General features: G+C 42.1%; 1 protein-coding gene across 1 annotated transcript in view; it reads left to right on the top strand.

The window, feature by feature from the left end:
• The window catches only part of PRDM5 (PR/SET domain 5), a 135249-nt gene extending 120745 nt beyond the window's left edge, over window positions 1-14504 (top strand). The window contains exons 15-16 of the mRNA XM_075287127.1: window positions 12700-12804; window positions 13692-14504. Coding sequence (XP_075143228.1) covers window positions 12700-12804; window positions 13692-13856 — 270 coding nt within the window. The 3' untranslated portion in view covers window positions 13857-14504. The remainder of the gene's footprint in view (window positions 1-12699; window positions 12805-13691) is intronic.
• Window positions 14505-20243: the final 5739 nt, after the last annotated feature.

The raw sequence follows: 20243 nt of genomic DNA, 5'->3' as shown, positions 1-20243 counted from the left end.
CCATTTTTGTTGTCCATATGTGTCCCACAACATCTGAATCTCCATAGAAAGGACAATCCAGCTCCACCTCCCCAAGAAACCTCCCCTAAATGTTCCAGAAATGCCAATCTCATTTTCAAATAATCTTATCTTCATGAGACAAAACCATATTCAACACTTTTCTATTGTAGGATTGTAGCTAAAGTCTACCAGTACAATCCCAAAATACATGATATCACCTTGACTGTAAGACTGCTGTTTCTCCACAGTGGTGTTATGGGTAAAGTGGTAATAGTAATAGAAGACAGACAGGCACCACTGATGATCCGATTCATCATCATCACATGTACTTATTATATGTATCAGGTCCCTGAATGAATGTAGGGACAGAGGGCTGGGCAGTAACTGTAACTACTTACTCATCTAACAAAACCATAGATCTAAGCTACAGCTATAACTACCGTAAGTAACTCTAAGAAGTAGAAGAAATGAAATTGCTGATAGAAATGCTCATCAGGTAGATATTTTTTATTTGATTTTGAACTTTTTGATTTTGTTATTGAATTGAAAATACAAGTATCATATGTGTTTCCTCTGCTTTAGAAAGCACATCAGAAGATGCTTCCTTGGATTTTTAGTCTGAAGTGTAAAGATTCCCCAGTCCCAACTTCCTAGAGATATACAATATTACAGAACTGTGGCATTGTCATGGAAAATAAATAGTACCTTGAAGAGTAATTCTGACAACACACACATTGCAATATAACAATGGGCCATGAAAAAAGTTTTAAATTAGATTGTATTTAATAAAAATCTGAGAGATCTGTTTTGATCTGCCTTTAGAATCTCTTCATGATCTGTATTGGTGAACACGTATGCCTACTAGCACACAATCTTGATCAGAATAAGTCATCAGTATGTGATCTAAAGGGGGCTGCCACCTGAACTCCTGACAAATCATCTGTTCTGACAGTCTCTAGGGAGCTGGTAACGTGAACTGTAAGCATGCTTGGGCTGTTCCTATTCAACTAATAGGAGCGCCGTGTCAACCCTGTCTTGCAGCGCTGCTCCAATTACTGCAGGTATTCCCTGTCCATTGCTCCAACTTCCAGCACATGTCGGTTGTGGGAACAGATGATTGATCTATTGTTGAAACCCACAGATCATATACTGATGATGTACCGTAAGTATGAAAAATTCAGAAACCCCCTTTAAAAGAAAAAAATAAATAAAGATTTGACTACAACCTTTCATGCAGTATGGCCAGCAATACTAGACCGGCTATATCAAAAACATTTCCCCAAGCAATGCAACATTTTTTTTTCCTTTTAGTGATGAAATATCAAACTATGCAACATCCAACTAAAAATAACAGGAAAAAAATAGGAAATTGTTAAGGATGACTTTTCAAGGTCCTGTTCTAAGTTTATATTGTAGTCAGGCAGGTTACATTGAAAGGCAATTTTCTGTATTATCTTCATTCCCCCGTCTCAGCGGGATACACTAAAACAAGCATGGTTGCTGTAGTTTGACAATCTCAGACATTACAAAGCTTTTTCCAGTTTAAAGCATTATAGTTTCTTCTCTTGCATTTGGAGCAGAAAGCTGACCGATTCTGGGTTTAGCCTGGTTTTACACACTACATTGTGTTGAAAAATGTTGAATAAATAAAGGCTTTATTTATACGATAGGCCTATGAAAAACGGTGTTGTTGGTCTGTTCAAGTCCATGGAAGGGATTTATTCATGCATGGACTTATTCACATGAAAGTTTTTTCACAGATCCCCATACATTTCAGTGTGTGGATGGATTTGTGAAAACAGATAAAGCGCACTATCGGCTTTCCCTCCAGGGTTGGAGATATCAGTGTCATTACTGATATATCCCCACTGTCAGAAGGATGTTCCTCACAGTATAGCTGCACTGTGAGGAACGCACCCCATGACAGTACTATCCGTAGTGCTGTACTGTCAGAGGGGGTGTTCCCTACTGCCCAGCCATGATGCTAAGCTGTGAAGAACACCCCCCAGTGCTAGTTTATGGATGAGTACAGTCAGGGGGCATTCCTCACAGCCCAGCTAAACTGCCAGGAACGCCCTTCTGACAGTGGGGAGAGATCGGTGCTGTTATGTGATGGTTCACATAACGGGAAAGCTGACAGTGGGCGAAATTCAGCACACCTTTGGCTTTCTAGCAGTATATAAAACCACATGTACCTGTGGACATGAAAGGTCCTCTCCAAGGGACAAGCCCCACCTAGCTACATGCCTCAATGCCTATATTGAGAAAGACCCTTTAAAATCAATCCTTTTATCACAAATAATTATATACTGGATAGATAGATAGGAGATAGATAGATAGATGGATAGATAGATAGATAGATAGATAGATAGGAGATAGATAGATAGATAGATAGATAGATAGATAGGCTAATAGATAGATAGACGGATGGATGGATAGATAGATAGATAGATAGATAGATAGATAGATAGATAGATAGATAGATAGATAGATAGATAGGAGATAGATAGACAGACGGATAGATGGATAGATAGACAGACAGATGGATAGATAGATAGATAGATAGATAAATAGATAGATAGGAGATAGATAGATAGATAGATAGATAGATAGATAGATAGATAGATAGACGGATAGATATCTAGACAGACAGACAGACAGATAGATACATGATAGATAGATAGATAGATAGATAGATAGATAGATAGATAGATAGATAGATATTTCCCAGTACACTCAAAGTACACAGTATCTTTATCATCTAAGAAATATTGATGTCTACAGTACATATTAATTGATTTTAATTATAGCATATTATAAATAAGCGTGCCTTGTTAACCAGCAGGACTTTCCATCCTTAGTGGTTATTAGAAATATTCTCTAAATATCTGATATTCTCTGTGAAGGTAAATAGCTAATTGAGAATAAGTTATGTGCATGTTTATTTAGGAAGTGAATTTGCTAGTGTATATTCTACACCTTTCAGCAGTCATTTCAACACTAAATCCCTGCTGTGTGCTACTGTGTTATTTCAATTGATGTCTTATCTATGCAAGAATGTTTAGTATGGAGAAAGCATATGGCTAATACAACACATTCAGTGTAGTCACTTGTTTATAAGCAGATATGCAGAGCTGGAAGATATCTCTTTTGGATAGATATATATTTTTTCAATAAATAAGGCTAAGACTTAATACTGAACTTAACACTTATTTATTCTGAGGGTCAAAAAGGTGATGAGGTATTAAAGGGTTTATCCAAGAGTTGATATTCATGTTCTATCCTTAGGAAAGGTCAGCAATATTTAATTGATGGGGTCTCGACTGCCCAGAACACTCACCAATCAACTGCTGTGGCCCCCAGACCTGCACAGAGTACAGAGCTGGAAACAGAGAGCTCTGTATACTATATAGTGGCTGTACCAAGGTACCGCCACTCAGCTCTCATTCAAGTTGGGAATGGGATTCTCTCATACGGTGGTAACTATGGACATTTAAAGAGTATAGGAAAGCTTTGGAATTTTATTATATCGATGATATCGATATATCAGTACAGACCAAAAGTTTGGACACACCTTCTCATTCAAAGAGTTTTCTGTATTTTCTTTTTTTAATGTAGATTGTGAGCCCCACATAGAGCTCACAATGTACATTTTTTCCTATCAGTATGTCTTTTTTTGGAATATGGGATGGAAATCCATGCAAACACGGGGAGAACATACAAACTCCTTGCAGATGGTTTTATGCCCTTGGCGGGATTTGGGCACCAGGACTCCAGCGCTGCAAGGCTGCAGTGCTAACCACTGAGCCACCGTGTGGCCCCCTTTTCTGTATTTTCATGACTATGAAAATTGTAGATTCACACTGAAGGCATCAAAACTATGAATTAACACATGTGGAATTATATACTTAACAAAAAAGTGTGAAACAACTGAAAATCTGTCTTATATTCTAGGTTCCTCAAAGTAGCCACCTTTTGCTTTGATCACTGCTTTGCACACCCTTGGCATTCTCTTCATAAGCTTCAAGAGATAGTTCTGATGCCTTCAGTGTGAATCTACAATTTTCATAGTCATGTAAATGCAGAAAACTCGTTGAATGAGAAGGTGTGGCCAAACTTTTGGTCTGTACTGTACATATATCAATGTCTTGAAATGAAATTATATTGTCTATTCAAAGGGTCCAGACTCTAATGAATGTGTCATGATGGTCTGCCTCCCATTGGGTAACCATGTTTTGTACCCATTGTTCCCCTGATCATTTTAAATCTAATTCTCTTTTGGAGACATATTACAGTTGGCTTGATATGAGGAGTGAACTAAATCAGAAGAAATCCATAAGATAACTATAAGAAGAAAGAGGCCTTTCTAGGCCGAAAGTTGTGGCTTCCCGTTCCAGAGTAGGCCCAAATGAATGGGCCTAGTCCAGAGGGTGTTGTCGCGAGGCGGACGCTGAGTTTGAATCAGCTGCAGAGTCTGCCTGAAGAAAGGGCAGCTCGCTTCTTTGTTCCATGAGTGGTATATTCCCGCTAGGAAGCTAATGGTCTACATAGACCTCTATTGTAAGGGGGTGGATTCTGAGGTGGATTCGGCGCCAGAATTCGTCCCCTCTTGCCCCATGTGAACAAGACCTAATATTTATGACTTTTCCTAAGGATAGGCCATCAATTGTAGAAAGTGGATAACCCTTTTAAGGTAGAGATTCCTTCGAAAAGATAGAGACTGTTAAATTTTAGTTAGAACTTTATCCATCCACACTGAAGAACCAAGGAAAATCTCTGCCAAGAAGGTAGCTGATACCATCTGTGTGATATAGAAGTTAGAAAGTTGTCTTCAATGTAAATATAATTGGAAGGGAATTGTAGCTGGAAAGTGGTGAATTGTGTTGCTTTTCCGGTTAGTACCACCACATTTGAAAATCCCACTTTAATAATACATTACATATTATAACAATTTTAATTATTTGTATTGATTATCATATGCAACATTCTGTTTTCACTGGAAAAAACTAAAACAAGAATTGTCAAACCCAAAGCAATCTCAATACTAGATAAAGAACAAAGATACCCACAAAAACTCAAAGCACCAACTAAGTATCAATGTATAAATAATAGAGATGAGCGAACACTAAAATGTTCGAGGTTCGAAATTCGATTCGAACAGCCGCTCACTGTTCGAGTGTTCGAATGGGTTTCGAACCCCATTATAGTCTATGGGGAACATAAACTCGTTAAGGGGGAAACCCAAATTCGTGTCTGGAGGGTCACCAAGTCCACTATGACACCCCAGGAAATGATACCAACACCCTGGAATGACACTGGGACAGCAGGGGAAGCATGTCTGGGGGCATAAAAGTCACTTTATTTCATGGAAATCCCTGTCAGTTTGCGATTTTCGCAAGCTAACTTTTCCCCATAGAAATGCATTGGCCAGTGCTGATTGGCCAGAGTACGGAACTCGACCAATCAGCGCTGGCTCTGCTGGAGGAGGCGGAGTCTAAGATCGCTCCACACCAGTCTCCATTCAGGTCCGACCTTAGACTCCGCCTCCTCCGGCAGAGCCAGCGCTGATTGGCCGAAGGCTGGCCAATGCATTCCTATGCGAATGCAGACTTAGCAGTGCTGAGTCAGTTTTGCTCAACTACACATCTGATGCACACTCGGCACTGCTACATCAGATGTAGCAATCTGATGTAGCAGAGCCGAGGGTGCACTAGAACCCCTGTGCAAACTCAGTTCACGCTAATAGAATGCATTGGCCAGCGCTGATTGGCCAATGCATTCTATTAGCCCGATGAAGTAGAGCTGAATGTGTGTGCTAAGCACACACATTCAGCACTGCTTCATCACGCCAATACAATGCATTAGCCAGTGCTGATTGGCCAGAGTACGGAATTCGGCCAATCAGCGCTGGCCAATGCATTCTATTAGCCCGATGAAGTAGAGCTGAATGTGTGTGCTAAGCACACACATTCAGCACTGCTTCATCACGCCAGTACAATGCATTAGCCAGTGCTGATTGGCCAGAGTACGGAATTCGGCCAATCAGCGCTGGCTCTGCTGGAGGAGGCGGAGTCTAAGGTCGGACCTGAATGGAGACTGGTGTGGAGCGATCTTAGACTCCGCCTCCTCCAGCAGAGCCAGCGCTGATTGGCCGAATTCCGTACTCTGGCCAATCAGCACCTGCTAATGCATTGTATTGGCGTGATGAAGCAGTGCTGAATGTGTGTGCTTAGCACACACATTCAGCTCTACTTCATCGGGCTAATAGAATGCATTGGCCAGCGCTGATTGGCCGAATTCCGTACTCTGGCCAATCAGTGCTGGCCAATGCATTCTATTAGCTTGATGAAGCAGAGTGTGCACAAGGGTTCAAGCGCACCCTCGGCTCTGATGTAGCAGAGCCGAGGCTGCACAAGGGTTCAAGCGCACCCTCGGCTCTGATGTAGGAGAGCCGAGGGTGCACTTGAACCCTTGTGCACCCTCAGCTCTGCTACATCAGAGCCGAGGGTGCGCTTGAACCCTTGTGCACACTCTGCTTCATCAAGCTAATAGAATGCATTGGCCAGCGCTGATTGGCCAATGTATTCTATTAGCCTGATGAAGTAGAGCTGAATGTGTGTGCTAAGCACACACATTCAGCTCTACTTCATCGGGCTAATAGAATGCATTGGCCAGCGCTGATTGGCCAGAGTACGGAACTCGACCAATCAGCGCTGGCTCTGCTGGAGGAGGCGGAGTCTAAGATCGCTCCACACCAGTCTCCATTCAGGTCCGACCTTAGACTCCGCCTCCTCCAGCAGAGCCAGCGCTGATTGGCCGAATTCCGTACTCTGGCCAATCAGCACTGGCTAATGCATTGTATTGGCGTGATGAAGCAGTGCTGAATGTGTGTGCTTAGCACACACATTCAGCTCTACTTCATCGGGCTAATAGAATGCATTGGCCAGCGCTGATTGGCCGAATTCCGTACTCTGGCCAATCAGCACTGGCTAATGCATTGTATTGGCGTGATGAAGCAGTGCTGAATGTGTGTGCTTAGCACACACATTCAGCTCTACTTCATCGGGCTAATAGAATGCATTGGCCAATCAGCGCTGGCCAATGCATTCTATTAGCGTGAACTGAGTTTGCACAGGGGTTCTAGTGCACCCTCGGCTCTGCTACATCAGATTGCTACATCTGATGTAGCAGTGCCGAGTGTGCATCAGATGTGTAGTTGAGCAAAACTGACTCAGCACTGCTAAGTCTCTGCATTCGCATAGGAATGCATTGGCCAGCCTTCGGCCAATCAGCGCTGGCTCTGCCGGAGGAGGCGGAGTCTAAGGTCGGACCTGAATGGAGACTGGTGTGGAGCGATCTTAGACTCCGCCTCCTCCAGCAGAGCCAGCGCTGATTGGTCGAGTTCCGTACTCTGGCCAATCAGCGCTGGCCAATGCATTCTATTAGCCCGATGAAGTAGAGCTGAATGTGTGTGCTTAGCACACACATTCAGCTCTACTTCATCAGGCTAATAGAATACATTGGCCAATCAGCGCTGGCCAATGCATTCTATTAGCTTGATGAAGCAGAGTGTGCACAAGGGTTCAAGCGCACCCTCGGCTCTGATGTAGCAGAGCCGAGGCTGCACAAGGGTTCAAGCGCACCCTCGGCTCTGATGTAGGAGAGCCGAGGGTGCACTTGAACCCTTGTGCACCCTCGGCTCTGCTACATCAGAGCCGAGGGTGCGCTTGAACCCTTGTGCACACTCTGCTTCATCAAGCTAATAGAGTGCATTGGCCAGCACTGATTGGCCAGAGTACGGAATTCGGCCAATCAGCGCTGGCCAATGCATCCCTATGGGAAAAAGTTTATCTCACAAAAATCACAATTACACACCCGATAGAGCCCCAAAAAGTTATTTTTAATAACATTCCCCCCTAAATAAAGGTTATCCCTAGCTATCCCGGCCTGTACAGCTATCCCTGCCTCATAGTCACAAAGTTCACATTCTCATATGACCCGGATTTGAAATCCACTATTCGTCTAAAATGGAGGTCACCTGATTTCGGCAGCCAATGACTTTTTCCAATTTTTTTCAATGCCCCCGGTGTCGTAGTTCCTGTCCCACCTCCCCTGCGCTGTTATTGGTGCAAAAAAGGCGCCAGGGAAGGTGGGAGGGGAATCGAATTTTGGCGCACTTTACCACGTGGTGTTCGATTCGATTCGAACATGGCGAACACCCTGATATCCGATCGAACATGTGTTCGATAGAACACTGTTCGCTCATCTCTAATAAATAACACAAAACATTCTTTTGATTTTAAATCTAAATTTATTGTTACAAAAATGTTTTTAATTGTAAAAAATATTGGTATCAGGAAAACACAAACACGTAAAAACATTTAAAAACACACAACAAGAGTGGAGGTCGCACTGGACTGAGCAGTTCCAGCAGGTGTATAATCTGCTAGTGGTGTAGGGGATGAGAACAGCCACAATTAATGTGTGTATAGAGAGGCCCAGTATTTTGTATATATAAATGTAAATAGGCTCCTATTGCCCACAATATCACAAGATCAGGGCACTTAATTGAAAAGTATCTGTAGCATTGCAAAGATCATACCCACATCACCACTATATAGTAAGAGCATATCAGGTAACAGAACCAATGTAAAGTTACACACACATGTCAGTATTACATAAGCCAACCTACATAGGACAAAATGTGAAGCATATACATAAACCACTGCTCACCAGCTGCGACCTCCACTCTGAACCCCGACGGACCGTTTCGCCCCTGCTTCGTAGCCCCCTGAAGAAGCAGGGCGAAACGGTCCGTCGGGGCTCAGAGTGGAGGTCGCAGCTGGTGAGCAGTGGTTTATGTATATGCTTCACATTTTGTCCTATGTAGGTTGGCTTATGTAATACTGGCATGTGTGTGTAACTTTACATTGGTTCTGTTACCTGATATGCTCTTACTATATAGTGGTGATGTGGGTATGATCTTTGCAATGCTACAGATACTTTTCAATTAAGTGCCCTGATCTTGTGATATTGTGGGCAATAGGAGCCTATTTACATTTATATATACAAAATACTGGGCCTCTCTATACACACATTAATTGTGGCTGTTCTCATCCCCTACACCACTAGCGGATTATACACCTGCTGGAGCTGCTCAGTCCAGTGCGACCTCCACTCTTGTTGTGTGTTTTTAAATGTTTTTATGTGTTTGTGTTTTCCTGATACCAATATTTTTTACAATTAAAAACATTTTTGTAACAATAAATTTAGATTTAAAATCAAAAGAATGTTTTGTGTTATTTATACATTGATACTTCGTTGGTGCTTTAAAACAAGAATTGTGGTTGTGCATACAATACTCCTCTAGCTTTCATGTACTATTAGAAGAAAAACTTTACAGTGCACATGCCAGAAATGAATAGTCTGTTTATTCAGCTAAAATTCCACAATCCTGCAGGAAAAATAGTAGATCTGCCAGAAATTGATTACAGCCATGTCCAGACCTTATTATTGCTAATATTTTGACTTCATAAATTAAGATATATTTTACATATATTTTATCATGGACTCCAATGAAGAGAATGATTGTAGGAGACAGTATCCCATCTGTATGACTTTCTAGTGCAGAGTAGAGGAAGGAAGCTTTAAAGCCTTTAGGGACAGAGAGATCGGTGTGGAAACATAAACTAGTTGTAAGGAAATGTGCTCCTTTGGTCAGTCTTCATAAGCTGTAAAACTACATTCCATGTTTTTTCAGTGATAGGTTCTGTCCTGTGCCAACATGGGAAAATATGTACATCATCTCTACTTCCAATCTAAACAAAAATCATCAGTTATGTTCCCGTCTTCTGTAGAATGCCTTTATTTTGGGTTTAAATGTATCCCATAATGGTTTCTGACATTTTGTATAAAAACAAGGTTCTGCTCTATTGAATGCATAATTAATTCATGGTTATACTAGGTTTAGAGAAGTGTCATTCATTTTGTAATACATACTCCTAGGGCTGTATATATATATATATATATATATATATATATATATATATATATATATATTGGCGTTATATAAATAAAAATGTATTATTACTTAGCTCAACCCTTTAATAATGATGTATAATAATAAAAAATAATCATAATTATAATTGTCATCACAGTTAAATCCCTGGGAAAAAAAATCAGCAAGGGCCCATAGTTATGACATTGCCATATAAATGAGACCATATAAATAAGGCCACTTGTAGGTCAATGATGAACAAAGTGAAGGGGACATGGCAGAATGGTGTTTTAATTTTTTTCTTAAATTAAACATCATCATATATGCACCTCAAAATAGTATATGCAGAAAATACAACTTTCCCTGAAGAAAACAGGACTTTATATTTCTTTATTTTGAAGCTCATTTTATTTTGATATAGGTTCTGGGGATATTATCACTCCTTAAAGAGGACCTTTCATCAGATTGGGCACAGCCAGTTCTATATACTGCTGGAAAGCTGACAGTGCGCTGAATTCAGCAGAGTATCAGCTTTCCCGATCTGTGCCCCGGGTAAAGCGCTATCGGTCCCAGTACCGTAGCTCTTTACAGTCAGAAGGGCATTTCTGACAGTCAGTCAGGAACGTCCTTCTCCACAGCAGCGTCTATCGCGCTGTACAGTGTGAGTGGGGAGGAACGCCCCCTCCCTCTGCTCACAGTACTCGTCTATAGACGAGTATTATCAGGAGGGGAGGGGGCGTTCCTCATTGCTCACACTGTACAGCGCGATAGGCGCTGCTGTGGAGAAGGACGTTCCTGACTGATTGTCAGAAACACCCTTCTGACTGTAAAGCGCAACGGTACCGGGACTGATAGTGGTTAACCCGGGGCACAGATCGGGAAAGCTGAATTCAGCGCACTGTCGGCTTTCCAGCAGTATATGGAACTGGCTGTGCCCAATCTGATGAAAGGTCCTCTTTAAGGAGAGATCACCTTCACAGGTGTATGGAGACTTACAAAAGCCATTTTCGCTCCACTGGGGGATTATGGGAAAAATATGCAAGCGCTGACATCAGCATTTAGATTGCAGATTTCATGCCAAGGAGACCCACAGATTACCCTAACCACACTAAGGTTGATTAAACTCCTTAGCACCCATAACCATCACTATCAAGAATTCACTGTAGGGATGAGGTAGGGGGGTCCCCAGACAAAATATCATATCGGGGCCCACAAGACTTTAGTTATGCCACTCTGTTAAGACATGTAGATTTTGAGGAGGTGGGATGAAGTAAGGGGGTTAATGAAAAGAGGTGAAGTCACTGGGTTAGGTGTATAGCAGAGTCAGTCAGTAATTCTTCAGGTTATCATTATAGTAGTTACTTAACAATAATATATTTAGAAATGTTAAAGGTTTCAGAACTAGAAAAAACTAGTGCCAGGTGCATGTGCAATGTGCATTTCCTAGGGGCATTTAAAGGATCCACTTTTAATATAGCCAATCATGGAGTTAAGTGGATTTTTAGTTTGGAGTTGATCAGGCATTCCAGTAGGATAAGGCAACAGATCAGAGCCACCATATGTGGACCATAGTTCCAATTTCCAGACAGTTTTTTAAGTAGGTTTTAGGGCATGCTGAGAAGAGTATGAATAGCCTTCCAGTGTCAAGTACCACCTAGTGACAAACTTTTAAGAGGTTTCTTTGATGTAATTTGATAAGGAAGCCAGTCCTATAAATTATATGCTGACAAGAAGTGGTTTCTGGGTCTCTACAAGTTATCCCCTATTCACAAGATATAAGTTAACTTCCTGCATGGTGGGGGTCCAACCTCTCTGAAGCCCTTCAATCACAAGAAATGGGTGCTTTGCACACCATTTCACATGGAGAATACATGGAATTTACATAGGTCAGAAATGTGCTCCATCACATTTCGATGGGAACCGCGCGAGAGAACCAATTACTCTACTTGAGCAGTCTCCAGCAAATTCCATTGAAATGAATGAGCAGTGTCCACTTCTGACCTACCTCTCCACTCAAACTGAGGTACAAAAATAAAACACCCCAGTTCTCAACATCAGTGGGGGTCCCTGCAGTTGGACCACCACAATCAGCAACAACCCCTATCATATGTTCACTGAATAAATTGTTCCCACTGGATTACCTCCTATAGAGTTCAATCTAAACATCTATCATGGAGAAAACCTATATAACACTACTGTATACAGTTTATTATATAGGATTTCACTGTTTAGCTGTATTATTCATTCAGGTCACAGAGCGGTCCTTAAGAAGTATATATTTTTCCACTTATTGCTCATATTTCAGGAAATTATCTTAATCTTTTTGTAATGAATCTTATGTATGTTTTTAAGTTCTTATGAGATGATGGACAATGAGCCCAGTGTACACAAGAATAATGAGCTGACAAGACAATAGTGTGGATTACTGCTTTCCTATTTCCATGACATATAGTTTGCAGGGTGTTAAACAAGCATATCTAATATCACATGCTCATGTCATCAAACATGGCTGGAAAAGGTTCCTATAATGAATATTTGGGGAAATGGAAAAAACCTGGATTTGGATGTATTTTTTTTCCATCTCTAATCATTTTACTAGTCATAGTGAGAGAGTAAAAACCTTGTGCCGTAGGAACTGAGGTTCTTCAACAATATTAGACTTTGTAATTATGTTACTTAGTCCTACATCTTGTTATTTTTAGGAAAAACCATACCAGTGTACAGAATGTAACAAGGCTTTCAGCCAGAAGCGGGGACTTGATGAGCATATGAGGACACATACTGGAGAGAAACCATTCCAATGTGATGTAAGGTTTACAGTCTCTTTATGGAAATACATATTTAATATGTGTTATTTATATTGCACTGATATATTCTTCTCTGTCCTACACAGCTTATTTCAGAGGAATAGCTTGATTTTCGTATCTTTCATAAAACTGTAGCTTGGACTATCATCTAATATACATATATGTATGTACGCTGTATATGCCAAAGCTAGAGCTCTATAGTTCACTTCTGTGACATCAGTGTACTGCATTGTCCAATAGTACTATTGATAACCCCTTTAAGCATTTATAATATATATGGATCAGGGGCGAACCTGCCCCTTTCGCCGCCCGAGGCGAACTACAGAAAGTGACAAAGTGAAGGGGGCGGGGCGGGGCTTAGCGCCGTTCGCCGGCAGAGAGCAGGCACGGAGTTGACCTGCTCTCTGCCTGAGCGTGAGAGGAGGCTGCTGGAGCAGCGCTGCGCCAGTGGCCTCCCCAAACCACCGCTCGGTGCTAAGCCAGTCCAGGACAGCTTGTCCTGGACTGGCTTAGGTAACCAAAAATACCGCCCTCCCTGAGGCCCTGGCATAGCGCCGCCTGAAGCGGTCGCTTCAGGTCACCTCATGGGAGGTGCGGCGCTGATATGGATGCATAATGTGATGCTAGAGATGAGCAAACACTCTTCGGATCAGCCGATCCGAACAGCACGCTCCAATAGAAATGAATGGAAGCACCTGTGATGCCAGCCGGCCGCCGGCAAAGTCAGCGTCACAGGTGCTTCCATTCATTTCTATGGGAGCATGCTGTTCAGATCGGCTCATCCGAACAGTGTTCGCTCATCTCTAATAGCATCGCTTCAATTCCAAGATGAATCCCAGTCCAAGCATCTTTTACCTATGATTTACTTATGATCCTTGTTCTTTCAGGTTTGTGACCTATCATTCTCGCTCAAAAAAATGTTGATCCGACACAAGTTGACTCATAACCCTAACCGACCGATGGCAGAGTGCCAGCTTTGCCACAAAAAGTTTACAAGAAATGACTACCTCAAGGTTCATATGGAAAATGTGCATGGAGAAACCGACAGTTAACTTCCATCTGTGAGAACTTATACCATGAAATGTGTTTACGGTACACAAGATAATTGAGATTTGAGGCATTCTGTATTGTATGAGGACCAAAAAGTCATAGGCTCTGTGCAATGGCTCCCAGTTTAAGGTAGCTATTTTGGAACTGTTAACTTATAATGGGGTCTGTCAGGGTTTCACTCTTCTTGCAATAAAATATATCTGAAACCCTAACAACAATCCAATAATGGAGCCTCGATGTTCATAAAGTTATTCAAAGGGATACATATTGGCACTTTATACACTTTTTATAACAATGCTGACTACGTTTTACATATTGGTTACAGTAATAAATTGTGGATCAGAATACTGTACTGTTAGAAAGTTTGTTATATGATAGAGTCTATAGGCTTGTCAGAAAAGAGGTAGCCATTTACCGGTAGTCTGTTATTTTGGGAGAGAAGGGATGGATAATGCTTGAAAATGTTTAGTGTATTGCTGTATAGAACAAGCATGTCATGATACGGCTAGAGCTAAACTACTTGTATTATAATGTGAAGTTATGCTACAATATTACAGTCCAAATCTTGTGTACTGTAAAAATCTAGGTCAATTACAACTGATAGTTTTGTGGACCAATGCATCATTGTATTAGGACAAAACACTAATACATGTACAGATGTGTCTTTCCTATCCTTTGCCCTTGGGTAGACATGTCCAAATACTTCCGTGTTGAGATGAGCAGCTATTTTGCATATGATAATATAAACTGATATGCTGTCACAATGTGATATGCAATCTATCATATATGTACTTGTGTGAATGTGGTAAGTAGATGTGTTGTGAACCTGTGAAGAGCCCGTGAAGAGTTTTATTAGCATGCTGAGATATTGTATTGAATTGGCTTCCTTACCGAAATGGCTGGATTAGGATGGACACATCTTTATCTTTGATCCAATTTTTCAGAACGTGTCTTTTTTATATATGTTTTACTGTGTATTGCATTATGAAGCAGTTTTTACCTTATCCTTGTTTATTCTTTGAATATTTTGTATGTTTGTGTAAAAGGCATAATGTATTGAGACAATCCATTGTTATCTGAATTTGTGACTTCTATAAATGAATATTAATGTGCAACAGTCGCATTAAAGAGGAATTCTAATAATATCAGTTCTTTGTACGTCATGTATTCTAGGGGGCAAATCTGGCTTTTTGCTTGTGATAATATAATTTCTCAAATCATACTATTGGAGTATACAGTACCGACTGCTTCACCCCAAGTGTGAGGAGGAGCACGGTCTTTCCTCCCAACCACGGTCAGACTGTATAATCAACATCAGGCTAAGCGGAGATCACTCTACACAGAGAGCTAAATGATCCTGAAGTCTTTCTTTTCTTTTTAGTTCCTAGTATCTTTTCTATCTGCTATTCTGAGCTTGTATGTGTTCTTTCTTGTAATATATTACAATGTTGATATGTGGTCTTGCTGCCCAGTTGTTAGGGATTTCTCTCTTTTCAAAGGCTGAAATCCAATAAAAGTCCACAGTTGGGGTTGAGCGATTGGGATCGGAAAAGATCGGATTCCGATCAACGATCGGGTAAATTTTAGGCGGGATCGAGGTCGGAGGTCATTTCCCACAATGCTTTGCTACTGGCCAAGCATTGTGGGAAAAGCTAACAGGGACGAAGCAGAAGAGTAGATAGACAAGTCAATGTACAGTAATGCACATGTAGCAGAGTCCAGTCTACGGCACACAGAGAGGAAACAGAAGAGTAGATATTATCTACTCTTCTGTTTCCTCCCTGCTATGCTGTAGTAATGAATGGACGCAGCCAGCGCATAGGGGGTTAAGCGGCTCGACGCTGGCACAGGCTGTGTGCCGGCTGCATCCATTCATTCCTATGGGATGTCCACTAGAAACAGAATAGTCCACTTACCTGCACAGATCCGCTGCCGCAGTTGCTCCCCGTTATTCTCGGTCCGTGCACGCCCCTAGCTCCCAGGTTAGTGTTACAGACCTAGGAAGAAGGCGGGGCTTGTGGCTTAGGAGAGTGTGGGCGGGTACTGGGAGGGGAGACGTGAGTGATGCACTCACATCTCCCCGCCCTGTACCCACCCACACTCTCCTAAGCCACAACAAGCCCTGCCTACTCCCAGCATCAGTAACACTAGCCTGGGAGGCGGGGGGCACATACGGTGCTCTGCAGACATGCGAAGTAGAAAGAAGAGTAGCGAGAGCAGCGTGGAGCAGCAGGGGCAGCGCTTCTGTGCAGGTAAGTGGACAGCAGGGGGTCTTAAGTAGCCAGGGGATTTTTTAATCACTACACAGCGCTGAGTCTAAAAATTAAAGCGTGTAGTGAGTAGGATCGTTTCTAAAAATCTGATCTTCGATTGGGATCGGGTTTGAATGGAAAATGATCGGAAATCGGATTTTAAAAACGATCCTGAAATCTCAAGATCGGCTCAACTCTATCCACAGTAAGTCTGCAGGAAATACACTTCCATACTTTGAGACCTCACCATCTAAAATATGTCCTTAGTCTCAGCTAAGAAAGTGTCAATCTAAGGGTGCATTCACACGGAGTAAACGCACCGCGCAATGTGGCGCGTTTAGGGCGCGTATACACCGCGTTTTTTTACGTTGCGCGATTATGCCGCATTAACGCCATGTTTACGCGGCGTTAACGTGGCGTAATCGCGCACCGTAAAAAAACGCGGCGTACACGCGCCGTAAACGCACCACATTGCGCGGCGCGTTTACTCCGTGTGAATGCACCCTAATACCTCTATGACTGTATGTTCTTGTCAAATCCTAACTGTTTACATGTTAGAAAGTAAATCTCTGCTGAAATGTATCATGTACCCTTGAAGAAAATGAATGTTTTTCATGTACTATATTTGTATTTATACTTTATCCAGATAAGTCAATACAATAATGCAATCTTGTCAAATGTAACACGACTACACAGCCAGGTATTTCTACAGTGAAATACCGCCGTTCTGGTGATATTCCCGTTTTTTTCTGTATGCAAAAGAGCAGTATGCTCGTGTAGTTCTACGGACTATAAAGCATACTGAATATGCTGAATATGCTCTGTACCAGCATCACTTACGCAAAGAAGACAAAGGAGGACTTGCACGGCTGTAGAAGAAGGGCATCACTGGAGAGTCTTCAGGCAGTAAAGGGGACACCCCCAGTGCTGTTTGAGCGCAAGGGGGCCATCCCCATGCTGTCTGGAGACTCATTTGCATATGGAAAATAACGAGAATATCACCGGAACAGCGTCGTGGAGAAGACATCTAAAGGTAGAGGAAGAATAGCCTTTCTTAAAAAATGCTAAAGATAAAATCTTTAATTAGTAAAAGAAGAATAGTGATATATTCCATCTCGGGCAGTGCTGGATCAATGCCTGGTGTGTGTGTGGAGGCAGTAGCTAGGATTATATACAAATATGTCTTTATTTTATATGTGTCATTTAATACATCAAGCTAAAAAATAAGACTTAGGATAGGTAACAGTCCAGCAGTGAATATTTTTTTTTCCGGGGTATACAGATAAATCTTTCCTCTTGACTTTTCTGGGCTGCAACCTGCCAAAGGTTTGCCAGCATGTCACAATATTGCATTTAATTGGTTTCTTAAGAAACTAGAGCCCTTAACTAAATTCAAGGCATGAGCTGCCACATCTGTGCATGGCAGAATTCCTCTGCTTAAACCAAGCACTGTTTTTACTTTTGAGAAGGGGATTAGCATTCCAGTGTGCATGAGATCCATGTATACATATACAGCTATCCTGCTTATCTACACTGCATTTGATAGCTAATCCCACATTGACTTGTAATGTCTATGTATACATTTGTCCCACTGTGGCAGAAAATTAAATATGGTCTCAGCGCAAGACCACACTGGCACAACATTTGCACAGGTGCACTTTGTATGTAAGCAAGGGAGTATAATCTGAGTGGGAGTTATAGTCCTATATAACCTAATAGTCACAACCTCTATTGCCATAGATGGCCAATTACAGTATAACTACAACAGACATTATTAGCTAATCAGAACGGTATAAAATATTTCATTATGTGTAAGTCATAAAATGTAATATATTGCACCTATACAAGCTGTTTTAGTGAGCAGCATTTTTGAAATGTTACATTCTTTTTACATTAAACATTTATAACATAGTAAAACAGTCATATAACTAAGACCAGATTTATTTAACCTCTTTACATGTTAACCGCATGTACATGTTGCAAACAGATGGCAGCATAGAATAATTACAGTGGGGCACAGATATGAAAAGAAGCTTCAGATGGACTCACATGTAGCTTTCTCATATGTAGCTTTCATACAATGAACACATGGACATTCCAGGCTTTAGATGACTGTGGGATAATACTCCAGATGAATATTACATATTTATATATATATTAATATTATATATATCTCCCTATATTATAAAAATGAATTTCTGTCTGTCTGTCTGTCTGTGCTCTAATGCGAACCAAACGACTGGACCGATCTTCACCAAATTTGGCACAAAGATACTTCAGGTATCCGGGAAGGTTTAAGACGAGACTCCAACTCGCTCGGACGTACCGTTGCTGAGATACAGCATTCCAAACACAATGCCCCCCCCCCTTAGCCAATACAAACCTGCAAGTCTTTCACTCATATTCCAACTGCAATACACATGGTCACTCCATATACACAACCCAACACTGATATCCAAACTGAGATACACGCATCAGAGGATTAGATACACAGATCAGCACACAGTATCACACGCCAGAGGATTAGATACACGGGTCTCCACACAGTCCCACACACCAGAGGATTAAATACGCATTTCTGCACACAGTTCCACACACTGAAGGATTTGATACGTGCGTCTGCACACGGTTCCACATGCCGAAGGATTAGATACAGGCGTCTACACACAGTTCCACACTCCAGAGGATTAGATACGTGCGTTTGCACACATTTGTACACGCCATAGGATTAGATACACGCGTCTGCACAGAGTACCACATGCCGTAGGATTAGATACATGCGTCTACACACAGTTCCACATTCCAGAGGATTAGATACGCGCGTCTGCACACAGTTGTACACGCCATAGGATTAGATACACGCATCTGCACACAGTACCACATGCAGTAGGATTAGATATGCGCGACTACACATAGTTCCACACGCCAAAGGATTAGATACGCTCCTCTTCACACAATACCACACAAGGGAGGATTAGATACGTGTGTGTGCACACAGTACCACACTTTGGAGGATTAGATACATGCCTCTGCACACAGTACCACAAGCCAGAGAATTAGATACGCATCTCAGCACACAGTATCACACGGGGGAGGATTAGATACGCGTGTTTGCACACAGTACCACACGGGGGAGGATTAGCTACGCGTGTCTACACACAGTACCACATGCCATAGGATTAGATACGCGCATCTGCACACAGTACCACATGCCGGGGGATTGGATACACGCATCTACACACAGTTCCACACGCCGTAGGTTTAGATACGCGCCTCTTCACACAATACCACACAGGGGAGGATTAGATACACGTGTGTTCACACAGTTGTACACGCCATAGGATTAGATACACGCGTCTGCACACAGTACCACATGCCGTAGGATTAGATACGCGCGTCTACACACAGTACCACATGCCGTAGGATTAGATACACGCGTCTGTACACATTACCACATGCCGTAGGATTAGATACGCGCGTCTACACACAGTACCACATGCCGTAGGATTAGATACACGTGTCTGCACACCATACCACATGCCTTAGGATTAGATACGTGCCTCTTTACACAATACCACACAGGGGAGGATTAAATATGTGCGTCTGCACACAGTACCACACGCCAGAGGATGAGATAAGCGTGTCTGCACACAGTACCAAATTCCGTAGGATTAGATACGCACGTCTGCACACAGTACCACATGCCGTAGGATTAGATACCCACGTCTACACACAGTTCCACAAGCCGTAGGATTAGATACGCACCTCTTCACACAATACCGCACAGGGGAGGATTAGATACGTGCATCTGCACACAGTACCACACGCCAGAGTATTAGATACGCGCATCTGCACACAGTACCGCAAGCCAGAGTCATTAGATATGCGCGTCTGCACACAGTTTCACTTACTAGAGGATTAGATACGCGCCTCTTCACACAATACCACACGGGGAGGATTAGATATGTGCATCTGCACAAAGTACCACACCAACAAGGATTGGATACTTGCATCTAAACACAGTACTACACGGGGAAGGATTAGATACCGCTTTACTCCAGGTATCCATAACAACTGATCACAGGTTTTTCACTGACATCCAAAATGAGATACACATAATCACATGACGCTTATGGA

The sequence above is a fragment of the Leptodactylus fuscus genome, chromosome 1 (genome assembly GCF_031893055.1).
Source record: "Leptodactylus fuscus isolate aLepFus1 chromosome 1, aLepFus1.hap2, whole genome shotgun sequence".
Taxonomy (NCBI): domain Eukaryota; kingdom Metazoa; phylum Chordata; class Amphibia; order Anura; family Leptodactylidae; genus Leptodactylus; species Leptodactylus fuscus.
This window is presented reverse-complemented; position numbering and strand designations above follow the sequence as displayed.